Genomic DNA, 14,481 nt, shown 5'->3' on the forward strand with positions numbered 1-14,481 from the left:
CATTTCGGCTTTCCAGCCCCCGGTGCAGGGCCACTTGGTGTTTTCACACCACATGACCTCGCAGTTCCTAAAAGGGCTGGATCGGGCATTCCCTTATGCTAGACCCCCGGTCCCACTGTGGGACCTGAACCTAGTGCTTTCTCGCCTCACAGGGCCTCCCTTTGAGCTCTTGGCAATGTGTTCTTGGTCCCACTTATCGTGTAAAGTGGCCTTCCTGGTAGCAATCACCTCAGCCCGCCGGGTCTCGGAGCTTAGGGCCCTGACCTCTGAACCCCCGTATATGGTCTTCCATAGTGATACGGTCCAGCTCCGCCCGCACCCAGCTTTTCTGCCGAAGGTAGTCTCGGCTTTTCACATGGATCAGGACATCTTCCTCCCAGTCCTCTGTCCTAAGCCCCATTCCTCCAATGAGGAACGACGCCTGCACATACTAGATGTGCGTAGAGCGCTGGCTTTTTACTTAGACCGAACCAGGCCGTTCCGAAAATCCCCTCAGCTTTTCATTGCTTCGGCCGAGTGTATGAGGGGGCGACCGGTCTCCACCCAGCGGATCTCCCGCTGGATCACCTCATGCATACGCACTTGTTAAGACCTGGCAGGGGTTCCCCCCGCCTCCTATAGTGAAGGCTCATTCGACGAGGGCTCAGGCCTCATCCACTGCCTACATGGCTTATGTCCCTATTCAGGACATCTGCAGGACTGCTACTTGGTCCTCTGTCCATACCTTTTCATCGCACTATGCGATAGTCTCCTAAACGCGGGATGATGCCGGGTTTGGTAGGGCGGTACTCTGCCCTGGTAACCCTTAAATTCCTACCCACCTCCATCAGGTATAGCTTGGAATCACCTACTGTGGAATACACATGAGCAATCACTCGAAGAAGAAAGGACAGTTACCTGTTCCGTAACTGGCGTTCTTCGAGATGTGTTGCTCAGGTGTATTCCACATCCCGTCTTCCTTTCCCCTCTGTCGGAGTTGTCTGGCAAGAAGGAACTGAGGGTGGGGGGAGCGCGCAGCCCCCTTTATAGCGCAATATAGAGGCGCCACTCCAGGGGTCGCAGCGGGGCTCCCCCACTACGGGTACTGCTAAGGGAAAAACTTCTGGCACCGGTGCACGTGGCAAGCACGCACACCTATTGTGGAATACACCTGAGCAACACATCTCAAAGAAAGCCAGTTATGGAACAGGTAACTGTCCTTTACTTGTTCCCTTAATATAAGATTGGTCCTGCTTGAGCAGGGGGTTGGACTAGATGACCTCCTGAGGTCCCTTCCAACCTTGATATTCTATGATTCTAAGAACTAGGGGCCACCAAATGAAATTAATAGGCAGCAGATTTAAAACTAATAAAAGGAAGTTCTTCACACAGCGCGCAGTCAACCTGTGGAACTCCTTGCCTGAGGAGGTTGTGAAGGCTAGGATTATCACAGGTTTTAAAAGAGAGCTAGATAAATTTATGGAGGTTAAGTCCATTAATGGCTATTAGCCAGGATGGGTAAGGAATGGTGTCCCTAGCCTCTGTTTGTCAGAGGGTGGAGATGGATGGCAGGAGAGAGAGATCACTTGGTCATTACCTGTTAAGTTCACTCCCTCTGGGGCACCTGGCATTGGCCACTGTCGGTAGACAGGATACTGGGCTAGATGGATCTTTGGTCTGACCCAGTATGGCTACTATTATGTTCTTATGATTACAGGACCACACTAAATGTACCTTACCAGTTTGACAGCGAACCATTGATAACTATAATGCTGATTTCTTGTAAAACGGCTATAGAATTTATTAAACGGATGAAATTCTATTCTGTTCTTTAAAAAAAATGCATTTAATGTGAGCTTTCATTTCTCGACCTGTACAGCCATGTTAAATAAATATTCCACGTTATAGAATTGATCAGCAGTCAGTTGGGCAATTATATAGTCCAACACTTTCCCTCAAAACTGGAAAATTCAGCCTGGTAACTTAGTCCATTGAAGTCAGGACTCAAAAATCCAATGGAAATCATAGTTTAAAAAAAAAAAAAATCTCATGGGAGAGAAATAGGGAGGGGAATTGGTGAAAACAGATTTATCAGTAGTAAGGGTGTAATCAAAATAGTTTAGCAGAAAGAGGGTGCCTTATAGTGTTAACTATTTTGAGGACTTAAAAATCAAATACTGACAAAAATCAGCACAGCTTTGCTTTCGTATTATAAGGGGGATGGATAGTCCTTTTATGATCCAGATTGTTTCTTTTTTCAATCAGGAGGACATAGCAAAACTCCGCATGATGCAAAGTCAGAACGTGGGTAATAGTGAATCAGCAGTTTTGCAGTTCCCACAGGCTTTGCTTGAGGAAAAGAATCAAGAAATTGATCATTTGAACGAGCAGATTGAGAGACTCCAGCGTGAACTGGACGGTGCCACAGACAATAAGGTGAGAATGTTTTTGAGATACTGGTTGCTTAATATGGGGGAACAGTGGTGTTACAGTGTGAGTGTGTGTGGTATTACAGGTGGAATAGATCTGATGTTTTGCCTCAAGAAAATAGATTAGCATGTGAGTAGTGTTACTGTCTTCAGGAGAAACCGTTTCCCATATTGAGTTACTTCCTTAGGGAATGGCTAGTGCTACAAAGGGAGCCTTAAAATAAGCAAAGAGCCTACAGCCTGTTGCACTGTGCTGTGCGCAGGAGTGGGAGAACTCCTTTCTGGTCCCTACCAGGGACGAGTCTGAACTCTGAAACATGAGATTTGATTACTTTTATTACCTTGGTTTGTGTAACTACAGACATTAGTATCCACACAATTATCAAATTTAGGAAAAACACCAAGGCACAATATTCACTTTCATGACCTCCAGTACTCGTCAGTCCCACTATGTGATTATAAATGGGGTAAAGAAACATCTCCTTTTGTTGATTTCTAACTTACTGCCCTTTTAATTTTGTGTTCTCTTGTTATGTACTGTCAAGTGGGGTAAAAAAAACAGATGTGCCTTTAATTTCCAGGGCAGGAATTCCTGATTTTATCAATCAATTATGTAAATCCCACCATAATTCTAACTATTTGTGTTATGTAATCCTTCTCTGGTCATTTCCTGTCTTTGTTGAAGTTTTTTGTGTGCCATATGCAGTAACACAACTACAAAATAGGCAAGACCACATTGAGGAAGGGTCATTTATAAGGATCCTTTGTGAGACTGGGTGGAAGTGGGGATTTGCTATTGTGGATATTTTGTTTTGTTGTTTGATTGACAAGCTGCTTTTTGAGAGGGACCTCCTGCTGCTTTTATTTATCGTCATGGGTTGTATTTAATGGGTGTCAGTCTGGGCTGGGTGTCTCTTAAAATATTAAATCAAAATAAAGTAAAGAATAATTTAAAGAAATAATATTTACTCTGCCCTACAGCCTAACCGTTTTCCGTGTAATTCAAAATTTGCCCCCTTTCAGCCTAATCTGCCCTCTGTAAGGGAACATGGTGGCATTGCCTAACACAGTGGGGTCCTGATCTCCAGCCAGCGCCTCTAGGTGCTACGATAATAGAAATGATAAATAATAGTTTATAGAATAATAATTTCTCTAAGGATAACAAACTTAATCGTACAGTACTAATTACAGTATAATTCTAGTTTATCCAAATTCCCTTTATCCAGGAATTCTAGGTATCCAAATACATAGTGTCCCCCCCCATGTCTCCCTATGTTAATCGTATGCTAATAACTTCTCAATTCTTTGCACCTGTTAGCACTATGTATTCATATGGTGGGTTCTGAGCAGTTAGTGAGACCTGATCCTGATTCAGCTACAACAGCAGCTTTGAAGGACAATGTTGGGGGGGGGGAAACTGTGTTAAAATCATAGAAGATTAGGGTTGGAAGAGACCTCAGGAGGTCATCCAGTCCAACCCCCTGCTCAGAGCAGGACCAACACCAACTAAATCATCTCAGCAAAGGCTTTGTCAAACCGGGCCTTAAAAACCTCAAAGGATGGAGATTCTACCATCTCCCTAGATAACCCATTCCAGTGCTTCACCACCCTCCTAGTGAAATAGTGTTTCCTAATATCCAGCTGAGATGTCTCCACTTGAGACGATTGCTTCTTATTCTGTCATCTGCCACCACTGAGAACAGCCTAGCTCCATCCTTTTTGGAATCCCCTTTCAGGTAGTTGAAGGCTGCTATCAAATCCCCCCTCACTCTTCTCTTCTGCAGACTAAATAACCCCAGTTGCCTCAGCCTCTCCTCGTAAGTCATATGCCTCAGCCCCCTAATCATTTTCCTTGCCCTCTGCTGGACTCACTCCAATTTGTCCACATCCCTTCTGTAGTGGAGGGACCAAAACTGGACTCAGTACTCTGGGTGTGGCTTCACCAATGCCAAATAGAGGGGAATAATCACTTCCCTCGATCTGTTGGCAGTGCTCCTACTAATACAGCCCAATGTGCCGTTGGGCCTTCTTGACAATGAGGGCACACTGCTGACTCATATCCAGCTTCAGGTCCACTGTGATCCCCAGGTCCTTTTCTACAGAACTTCTGGTTAGCCAGTCGGTCCCCAGCCTGTAGTGGTGCATGGGATTCTTCCTTCCTAAGTGCAGGACTCTGCACTTGTCCTTTTTGAACTTCATCAGATTTCTTTGGCCCAATCCTCCAATTTGTCTAGGTCACTCGGGACCCTATTCCTACCCTCCAGCGTATTTACCTCTCCCCCCAGTTTAGTGTCATCTGCGAACTAGCTGAGTGTGCAATTAATCCCATCATCCAGATCATTGATAAACTGTTGTGAAACTGCATCTCAAAATAGCACTTCCATTTAGCCAGTCACTCAGTTATCCAAAACTTTTGGATGTCCCTGAGGCCATTTGGATAAATGAGAGCATACCCAATGAAACTCATTCACTCATCTTGCTAACTAGGTTCCCAATATTATCATAAGACCAAAGTTGTGAGTGATTTTCTGTTTTGGAGGCTCAAAATGAGGAGCGCGCACACACACACAAATCATGTTATCAGGACGTTGCTTTTTAAAATGTGTCCTAGTGTACCATTTTTTCTTGATAATAGTGAGGTATTTAAAGGTGAACTGAACTCTAATCACTTCAGCTAATGAATTATGAATAGTTAGCTGCCATTTTACCAGGTTGCTGACATAGACCCATGTATTTCTTTCTTTTATTTCAAAGGAAATTCTGTGAAAATCTCTGCAGCTCAGGTTGTTGCATAGCTCCAACCCATCCTCTTCTCACAGAGGTGTGGGCATGGCTAGGTGAACATGACCACCAAAACCTGGAATGGGACAAGACCCATGGGAAAACTCAGACCCCCCTGGGTGTCAGCCTTAACAAAGAGATCACTCCCCTTCTTCCTCCACCCCAGGTCCCTATGCTACTGTTAATACAGCTTGCCACGTCTTCTCAATAATCTGGAAAAACCTGCAGTAGAGTGTAATTGTTGCATAGAAGGTTGCATTATGACTTGTGCTGCTTTGAGAAAATGGTTCATTAAGCAGTTGTTCCCTTTCTCCTTAATGCCCCCCTGACAAAAATATCCTGGTAGTACAGAGTTCAGCTTTTGATTTTAAGCTGTAGTAGAGTGCCGGGTGGCTACGTGGAGGTGTTTAGGGAGTAGCTTCCCCTCCCAAATGTGGGTTTCTCAGTTTTGCTATGACTTGTACCCTCTCTCTTATGGCATATGCTGCTCAGAGGAGAAGCTGCTTAATTCTTAGTCTTAGAGTTAAGCATTTGTTGAAAATACATTTGATTTTTAAAAATTTAATGAAAATACATGTAACAAAAACCCCTTTCAAAACACTACTGAGTAGCATGTAATTATATAGTATACGTTATGTGGGTATGCTAATACTTAAAATAAATATTTAGCTATTCAAAGTCCATCTTTTTCAGCTGCAAGAAGGGGAAGGAAAATTGAACTTCTAAAGTGAGCACACTAATAATTAAGCTATTGTGAAAGATTTCATTTTGGGGGGACAGGATGGGGTTGTCCTTGCAAGTCAGGTCGATGGACAGCATTCTTTGGGGAAACTGAGAGGTCCCACTCTTTCCAGCTGTGAGAGGGAGGGACTTAGATGTACTGGCCTTCTCACCAGGAAACTATCTCTGGACTGTGCTTGGGAATGGGGGCTTTTTCCATGTCTGTTAATGAGGTTAGTGTTTTAGCTACCAGGCTCCAGGTAAGGTTTTCAAACCTTGCCCTTATTAAATCTGTTTTATTGACTGGCTGCTTTGAAGATGTGGTCCTTCTAGTAACTGAAATTGCACATATGTTATTTTGGTAAATGAACTTTTAAGTGGTGGGAATTCTGATACCTCAGCAGAAGTTACTCTGTGTACCATTGGCATTTCAGTCTTGTTCTTTCTCTCAGGTTGTGGAAAACGGAAAATCTGAAATCGATGAACTCAGGTTACTCGTCGAGCACCTTCGTGGTGACCAGGAAAGACTGCATAGGGATAAAGCAGAAGAGGTAGAGCAGCTTCATGGAGTAATTGAGAAGCTTCAAAAGGAGCTGATACAACTTGGACCCATGTGTCATGAAGTTAGTGACAGCGAAGATAACCGTAACGTGCTTAGGTTGGAGGAGCAGGTAGAGAATCTTCAGAATGAGTTGAAGAAAGGATCACTAGATTTTCAGGAGCATTCAGATAAGAATAAGAAAACTGTATTGCTACATTCCAAACTGAAGGAGCTTCAGGAAGAATTAGAACTTGTCTCAACTGCTAGAGAAGCCCTGCAGCAGCTGCTTGAAGAGAAGGAATCTCAGTTTAAAATGGAGGTGGAAATTTTAGAGCAAAATCTTCAAAATGTGCAGGAGTCTTCAAGGCAGCACTTGGCAGAGTTAACATCCCTAAGAATACAGTATGATGCATTTCAGGAGGAGTACAGCCTTCTAAGAACACACCTCTCTCAGAGAGATGGTGAAATGGGGATCATGGCCTCTCGCATTCAAGAGCTTGAAGATACACTAAGAGCAAGAGAAGCAACTCTTTTAGAGAGCGATCTGCAGATTAAGACAGTAGCAGAGCAGAGAGTAGTGGATGCAGCTGAATTACAGCACCTAGCAGAAAAGATTGCAAGACTTGAAGATGAACTGTTAAAAAAGGATCTGCATCAGAAAACTGAGGCTGAAGAAGTTCAAACCCTTCAGTCGGAAATCTCCAGGCTTGATTTCAAGGTTCAAACACTGAATCAGAAAGAAGTAGTTTACCAGAGAGAAATAGATGAACTTCAAGCAAATTCTATAAAATTGAAAGATCAGATCCAGGAGTTTTTGAAAGAACTCCAAGCCCTGCGCTCTGAAAGAGATGACCTTTATTCACAGCTGGCATCCTACAAGGAAAAGAATCAAAGTAATGATCAAGAAGCTAAACTTCATAAACCGGTCTTAAAACAAGAAAGAGAGGTTCCGGTTCATACAAATGGAATGGAGAAATTGAGAGAAGAGAGAGGAGCAAATGTTGATCAGTCATTTGCAGCTTCAGTTTCCCAAAGTGATAAATTGGTATGCATTATTTTTTTTAACGTTTTTTAAATGTTGAAGAGTTAAGTCAGCTCTGATATAGTACATTTTGTATTTATCTCTCTGGGTAAGTCTAAAAGAGATTTATTGTCTGATCTTATTAACTTGTAAAGTTAAAAATTTTCTTCTGACACTGGGCACTAACTAGTATTAAATTCACTGGTGTGGTGATGCTAGTGCGACTGTTGGCTGTCACTGCATAAAACGTGTAGATTGAAATATTTGGTGCTTTCACTAGGATAAAATTTACAATGTTGGTAGATTTCCTCCACCATTCTGGATTTTAAGAAAGGGTGAAGGTAAATGTCATGAGCACAAATTGTGTCAACCTAGATAAGCTAAGGAAATCAACAGTGATAAATGAACACTTGTTTTCTGGTACTCTTGGAGAACTACTTAAAACCACATTTTTGGTAGCTCACCTCTAAAATTTGACACAGCTGAAAAATTGTGAGGACACTTATCACTAAGGTTCCCTTTTCCCCCCTCTGTGTAGAATCAGTTGATCAGAGAAGATCATTTGATCTCCGTTGATTTCATTAGATGCCCTAACCTGGAGAGCACTTCTCTGGAGCATATTCTGCTTTGCCCTGCAGGTGCCAGTTATGTGCACATTTGCTGCCTGGTTAAGGCTTCTCTAAGGTGGTGGAATAGAGCAAAGAGTGCTTTGTGGTATCAGGAGTATGCATAGCAAACCTGCTCTGGTTAAGCACTCTCGGAGGAAGAGCGATTGGGTGTATGACTGCACATATGGGGTGGAAAACTTTCTGTGATTTAGGATGCCCACTTCAAAAGAACTATACTCATATAAAAGTCCAGTTCATTCACACCATATTACTTGTGCCTAGCCAGATTGGCAGGAAAGTGGCTTTTTTAGACCAGATACCAATTATGCTACATGGATTAGGCAAAACGCTTCTCTGCATTATTACAGTCTCTACAATGTCCTATTCAGAGCAAAATAACTGACCATTAATTACAGTCTTACTGATATAAAACATGCATGCCCACCTGTCATGATGTCATAAAACATTATAGTTACATCATACTACTTTCACATGCTACTTCACAGTGCAAACATCACAACTGTGTGTAGTTCATGATAGGTTGAGAAATTACTCTGTTAACATTTGGAGTGATTTCACTAGTTAGGCTTTTGTAGCTTATCACTGAGGTAGCAATAGTGAATTTACTTAGACTTCACTGATGTTGCGTTGCTGTTTTCTTCAGGTACACATTGGACATGACAAATACTAATACTGCCTACAATCACTTACATATATGTTGTTCCTCTGTAGATGTGTGCTTCTGTACACTGGGTCTGCACCTGCTTAAATGGTTATATAGAAAGTATTAATCCTTAAGCAAAGCAAATGTTTTTATAATTATTTGTATTACAGTCGTTAGAGACCCTAATGGAGATCAATACCCTATTGTGCTACACACTGTACGGGCACATGGTATGATTGTTGTAAAGGACTTACTGTGCGAATAGATGAGCGAGACAGAGGGTGGGAGGGAAAACAGAGGCACAGCGAGGTGAAGTGACCTTACAGAGGGTCACACAGCAGGTTAGTGGCAGAGCCACGATGAAAATCCAGGTGTCTGAGCTCAGTCTATTGCCCTAAGCACTAGACCACACGGCCTGTCCAAATGTTGCATTTGCTCAGCTGCTTAAAACATTAAGAGGGAGACTGTTTTATATACAGCATGCTTAGAACATATGCTTTATACTTCTCCTCAGACCTGTCTTGTAATGAGTCAGATAATAAATAGCAACCGTATTCTGTTGGCATCAACATTAAGGAAGGCAGTGTTGATTCTGCTATCCTGAAATAGGAATAGAATTATTTGATCTCAAATTGTGATTGGTTAATGTTACTAGAAGCTCAAATTGCTGATGGTACAGTGCTAATACTAAATACGCACCTGGATTTATAAGCAGAACCACACAGGTTGTGCTGAAGATTGTGTGGTGAAATCCTCCCCTAGTGTGTGAAGTGCATCTGTCCTCATTCTCTGCCTTCTGTAGAATAAACATATACAATAATAACTTGAAACACATTTTTGTTTAAACCCCATAAGTTATCAACACTTTTATAGAAATGTTGTTGCTTATGGGAGTTTACTCTTTTTAAATGACAATTATTGTAGTTGATGCTTGGATAGGAATTCCAAAACTGACAGAAAATGAAGTCCACCAATGTGGAAATGGCTCACTTTTTAAAAGAGCAGCCAACAATTGTGTTTTCTTTTACAGATTCTAGTACAGTTAGAGGCAACAAACACTTCAGAAAACCACAAAGATCTAATCACAAAGATGACATTGCATCAGGAAGAACTTAAGTCTGAATTAGCCTGTGTGACAAAGGCATTAGAATTAAGAGAAGAACAGACTGGGAAAATGCTGAAGGACATAAAGGTATGTTGGAATAGCAATGGGGTGAAAGGGACGGAGAGCTAATTTGGCACATTTTTCATCATTGCCAATTTTCTCCAATTGTTAATGTTAAAGTGGTTTCAAAGAGAATCTTTGAGTCCTGGTTATTAAAGCAAAGGCTTCAGATAGAAATAAGATCCAAATGTCAGTGTTGGAAGTGAGATCTGTAGAATCTCAGATCATAAAGGCTGAAGTACTGTTCATATGTCCACAAGTTGTCTGTATTCTTCATGTTAACACTTTTTGTATATTATTTTATATATCCTTTAGTACTTTATTCATAATTGTAGTATTTTTAAAAGCTACTATTATAAATATAGAAGGCTAGAAAGATGATGGGTCAGATTCAGTATGACACTAGAAGATTCAGTTCTACTGGCTCAGGAAGCTGTTGAGAAATCATCCAGTAGGTTACTAGCCAGAACATTTAACTTCCTTGCCATTGCTTGACGTACATGTACTGTGTGTTCATGTGGTTGGTAAGAGGTGTGTAAGGGTCTGGGGATGGCTGACATGTTATACGCTGCTATGCATGAGTTCTCTGTGGGCTACTGCAGAACTAAAATTTGGGGGCAAGGTTGGTGGGTTCACCAGTTTCTGCCACAATGTGGATGGAAGTGTCATAGACACTACTGTAGCCAAGAGGCTAGATTGGCAGTTACAGAGCAGCCTGTGGGGTAGCATTGCTTCCAAACCTCAGAGGAACTCCACTGTGCACAGACTGGCTGTGCACTTGGGTGAGGATTTGAGCCTCAGGGCAGTTTCATGATAGGAGCATCGAATCATAAAAACTAGGACCAGAAGGGGCATCAAGAAGTCATCAAGTGCAGCCTGCTGTGCTGGGGCAGGACCAAGTACACTTAGACCATCCCTGATAGGTTTTTGTCCAACCTGTTCTTAAAACCCTCCAATGTTGGCGCTTCCAAAACCTCCCTTGGAAGTCTGTTGCAGAATTTAATTACTCTTATAGTTAAAAAATTTTTCCTAATATTTAACCTAAATTTCCCTTGCTGCAGATTAAGCTGATTACTTCTTGTCCTACCTTCAGTGGACATGAACAATTAATCACCGTCCGAATGTCATGTAGGATTGTGTCAAAAGCCTTACTAAAATCAAGATCTATCATGTTTACTGCTTCTTCCCATCCACTAGGCCAGGAACCATGTCAAAGAAGGAAATTAAGTTGATTTGGCATGATTTGTTCTTGACAGATCCATGCCGGCTATTTCTTATGACCCTGTTACCCTCTAGCGGCTTACAAATTGATTGTTTTATAATTTGTTCCAGTATCTTTCCAGGTATCAAAGTTAGGTTGACAGGTCTGTAATTCCCCGAGTCCTCTTTGTTTCCCTTTTTAAAGATAGGTACGAAGTTTGCCCTTGTCCAGTCCTCTGGGATCTCATCTGTCCTTCATGAATTTTCCAAGATAATTCTAATGGTGCCAAGAGTGCTTCAGCTAGCTCCTTAAGTACCCTAGGATGAATTTCATGAGGCTCTGTCACCTTGAATACATCTTCATGTATTTAAATATTCCTTAACCTGTTCCTGCCGTATTTTGGCTTGTCATCCTTCTGCCTTGTTGTTAATATTAATTGTGTTGAGTATCTGATCACCATTAATCTTTTTATTGAAGGCTGAAGCAAAATAGTAATTAAACACCTCAGCTTTGATGTCATCAGTTATTAGCTCTCCTTCCCCGCTAAGTGGAGGACCTTCACTTTCCTTTGTCACTCTCTTGCTTGTAATGTATTTAAAGACCCTCTTCATACTGCCTTTTATGTCCCTTGCTAGGTGTAACTTATTTTGTGCCTTACCTTTTCTGGTTTTGTCCCTATATGCTTGTTCTATTCTTTCGTAAACCTTTTTAGCAATTTGTGTTTAGAAGAGCAGCCGTGTTAGTCTCTATCCGCAAAAAGAACAGGAGTACTTGTTAGTCTCTAAGGTGCCACAAGTACTCCTGTTCTTTTTGTGTTTAGAAAGAGAACCCTGCATTTGTTAACTTTCCTAATGTCAAATAAATGTAATCTTCACAACTACAAGGGATCAATTTTTTTTTTTTTTTAATGAATAGTTCAGTTCTGTAGAAGTGAATGGGAAACTCACTTCTCTCCAGCAAAAGCCCTGCTTCAGTGGAGATGTCACATATATCCGTGGTAATGTGTTTTGAGGTCTCTGTTTAAAAATAAAACAATAAAAAAACAAAAAACAACTTGGTCAGCTACTCTTCACTATACCAGTGAAACCCAAAAGGGAAGTAATTTAAAAAATTTACATCAACAGTTTCCTTTACACATTGCTGTTGTGTAGTGTACTAATATAATCTATATTAAATGTTTTTGTTTTACTACAGTAACTATTCTGAAGAGTTAGATGCATTAATTTATCTTGGCTTGAAGGTAAAAGAAAGGCCAAACTGGCATGAGAAAGTATGTTGAATTATTTCTGAGTTCTTGAAATCATAGCTAGGATTAATAACAAATTTGATATTTCATTTTAAAAGAATCTTCTCAGAAGCTGAATATTTTTTGCACTTTTGGGAACTTTTATTTGAATTCAGGAAACAGAAAATTGATGGGTATGTGTGTTGTTTCACTCTAGGAGAAAGATGCAGCTCTAGCTGACTTGAAGACTCACAGCAGAAATCTAAAAACTCAGATTAAGCAACTACAAGAGACACTCCTGACTCAGGAAGCAGAGATGACAGACAAGGCCAGAGAGCTGCAAGATCTGAAAAAACACTGTCAGCAAATCTTGGAATTTCATCAAACTCCAGACTCTGTGAAATGCAAGTTGAACAACCTTTCACAAAACACAGAGCATGATAAAGAGACACCCAAGGACTTTAAATGTTTAGTCATGCATATGACTTCATGGGACTCACCTGAGATTGTGAGAAAGCAGGAGACAAGCATAGAACTTCAACCAAGTCTTCACTTAACACCCTTCTCAGAAGTTGATAGTGTACACAGCACAGACTTTGAAATGAAGGACAACAAATCATCTGTCATACAAGGAGACACCCCTGGACTGTTGGGATATCAAAGTCTGTATGCTAATACCAATGAGGAAGCAGTGGCCAGACTAGATTTAAAGTCTCCAGCTTTCTCTGAAAGTACCTACTCTATCGCTGAGTACCAAAATATGGAAAAAAGGATTCGGGTAATTATCAGGGTTTTTTAAAAATATTAAATGTAAGATCCTTCCTTCCCCTCCCTCTACCAATAAGTTTTTATTGCTGGGTCATGTGCTCTGTGTGTTACCATGGAAACTAATGTTGGTAAATATACATCAAGAAGCATAAATACTGTGTCATAGCAATCATCTTTTATTTGTTCATCTCCTGGTTGGAGACAGTGAAGCATACATTAGGCTGTATTGAAACATCATTTTATCACTGCTCTCTCTCTGTAAGTGAAATTAGTTCTCTGAAAACTAAATTGAACTGTAAGCCCCTCAAGGTAGACTTTCTTTCGACTTGACTGTAGATTGGTGCTGTAATATAAATAATGGTAATAGTGTGTGGGTTTTATTTTGGAACTTCATAGTATCCTGGCAGCTTCAGAAAGTTCACAGAGATGGGATTCGGTGTGTTAGGCCTGGCAATTCAAAAGTGAAGGCCACAATAAAGAATGTGACTGTTGGGATGAAATTCTTCTTGTAATTAATGGCACTCAAAGAAGTGTTTACCTGTTGTCATGGGAGTCTTTAACTTACTGCAACAATTGTCTGCATGTGACTGGTTTTACTCAGTTTTTAAAAGATAGGTTTTGTTTGAGGAGTCTCTTCCCAAATTACCATGGTAATTGATTCTTTTAAAGACCGTATTATTTATATTATAGTGGTGCCTGCAGTGTTCTAGGCTCTGTGCAATTGCATTAAAAGACAAAGACTCTGCTCTAAATAGCTTATATATTACCTGCTATATGTATTCATGCTTTCTTCTTGGAGGAGAGGTTATAATTATGTATCTACTGAGTTGTAATGTACAGAGTCTATTGGAAACTGTAGTGTGATATTGATAAACGTATACTTCCCTCCCACCACTCCGTGCAGTGAAATCTCATCATAGACCCAGCCCTCAATATGAGACAACCTATCACAACCTCAGCTGCGAGTACTGCAGGAAGTTGCCTTTGGTAGAGTTTATAATTCATTATTGATAATATTACAGTAATGCCTAAAGGCTCCAACATAGATTATGGTAGGCATGCTGTACATGCACTGTCCTGAAGTGCTTCTAATCTAAATAGACAAGGCAGGTCAGGCAAAGGGTGGCAGAAAAGAAATATTATTCCCATTGTGCAGATGGGGAGCTGAAATACAGAAAGCCTGATCCAATGTCTATTCAAATGAGTTTTTAATAAAGATTTAGTACTTAACTAAATGTATAGTAATTGAATGGTAATTACACAGCAGAACATACCTTTTTGCCAGCAGAAAAGTAACAGTTTTTCTTTAAATGAAAGTTTAAAATTTGGTGAATCCTGCAACAGTTCCAAAGACTTTAAATGTGAAATTTCAGTTAAAC

The 14,481-nt window shown here is 40.9% G+C and overlaps 1 protein-coding gene across 21 annotated transcripts in view; it reads left to right on the forward strand.

The window, feature by feature from the left end:
• PCNT (pericentrin) overlaps positions 1-14,481 on the forward strand; it is a 243,875-nt gene that overhangs the window by 167,943 nt on the left and 61,451 nt on the right. For 14 of the 21 annotated variants that reach the window (XM_065562243.1, XM_065562253.1, XM_065562245.1 and 11 more), the window contains 4 exons: positions 2,245-2,415; positions 6,344-7,495; positions 9,774-9,935; positions 12,552-13,112. In XM_065562243.1, coding sequence (XP_065418315.1) covers positions 2,245-2,415; positions 6,344-7,495; positions 9,774-9,935; positions 12,552-13,112 — 2,046 coding nt within the window. The remainder of the gene's footprint in view (positions 1-2,244; positions 2,416-6,343; positions 7,496-9,773; positions 9,936-12,551; positions 13,113-14,481) is intronic. The other 7 variants (XM_065562244.1, XM_065562254.1, XM_065562247.1 and 4 more) reach the window with 1 other exon arrangement.

This window comes from Chrysemys picta, chromosome 11 (assembly GCF_011386835.1).
Source record: "Chrysemys picta bellii isolate R12L10 chromosome 11, ASM1138683v2, whole genome shotgun sequence".
In the NCBI taxonomy this organism is placed as follows: domain Eukaryota; kingdom Metazoa; phylum Chordata; order Testudines; family Emydidae; genus Chrysemys; species Chrysemys picta.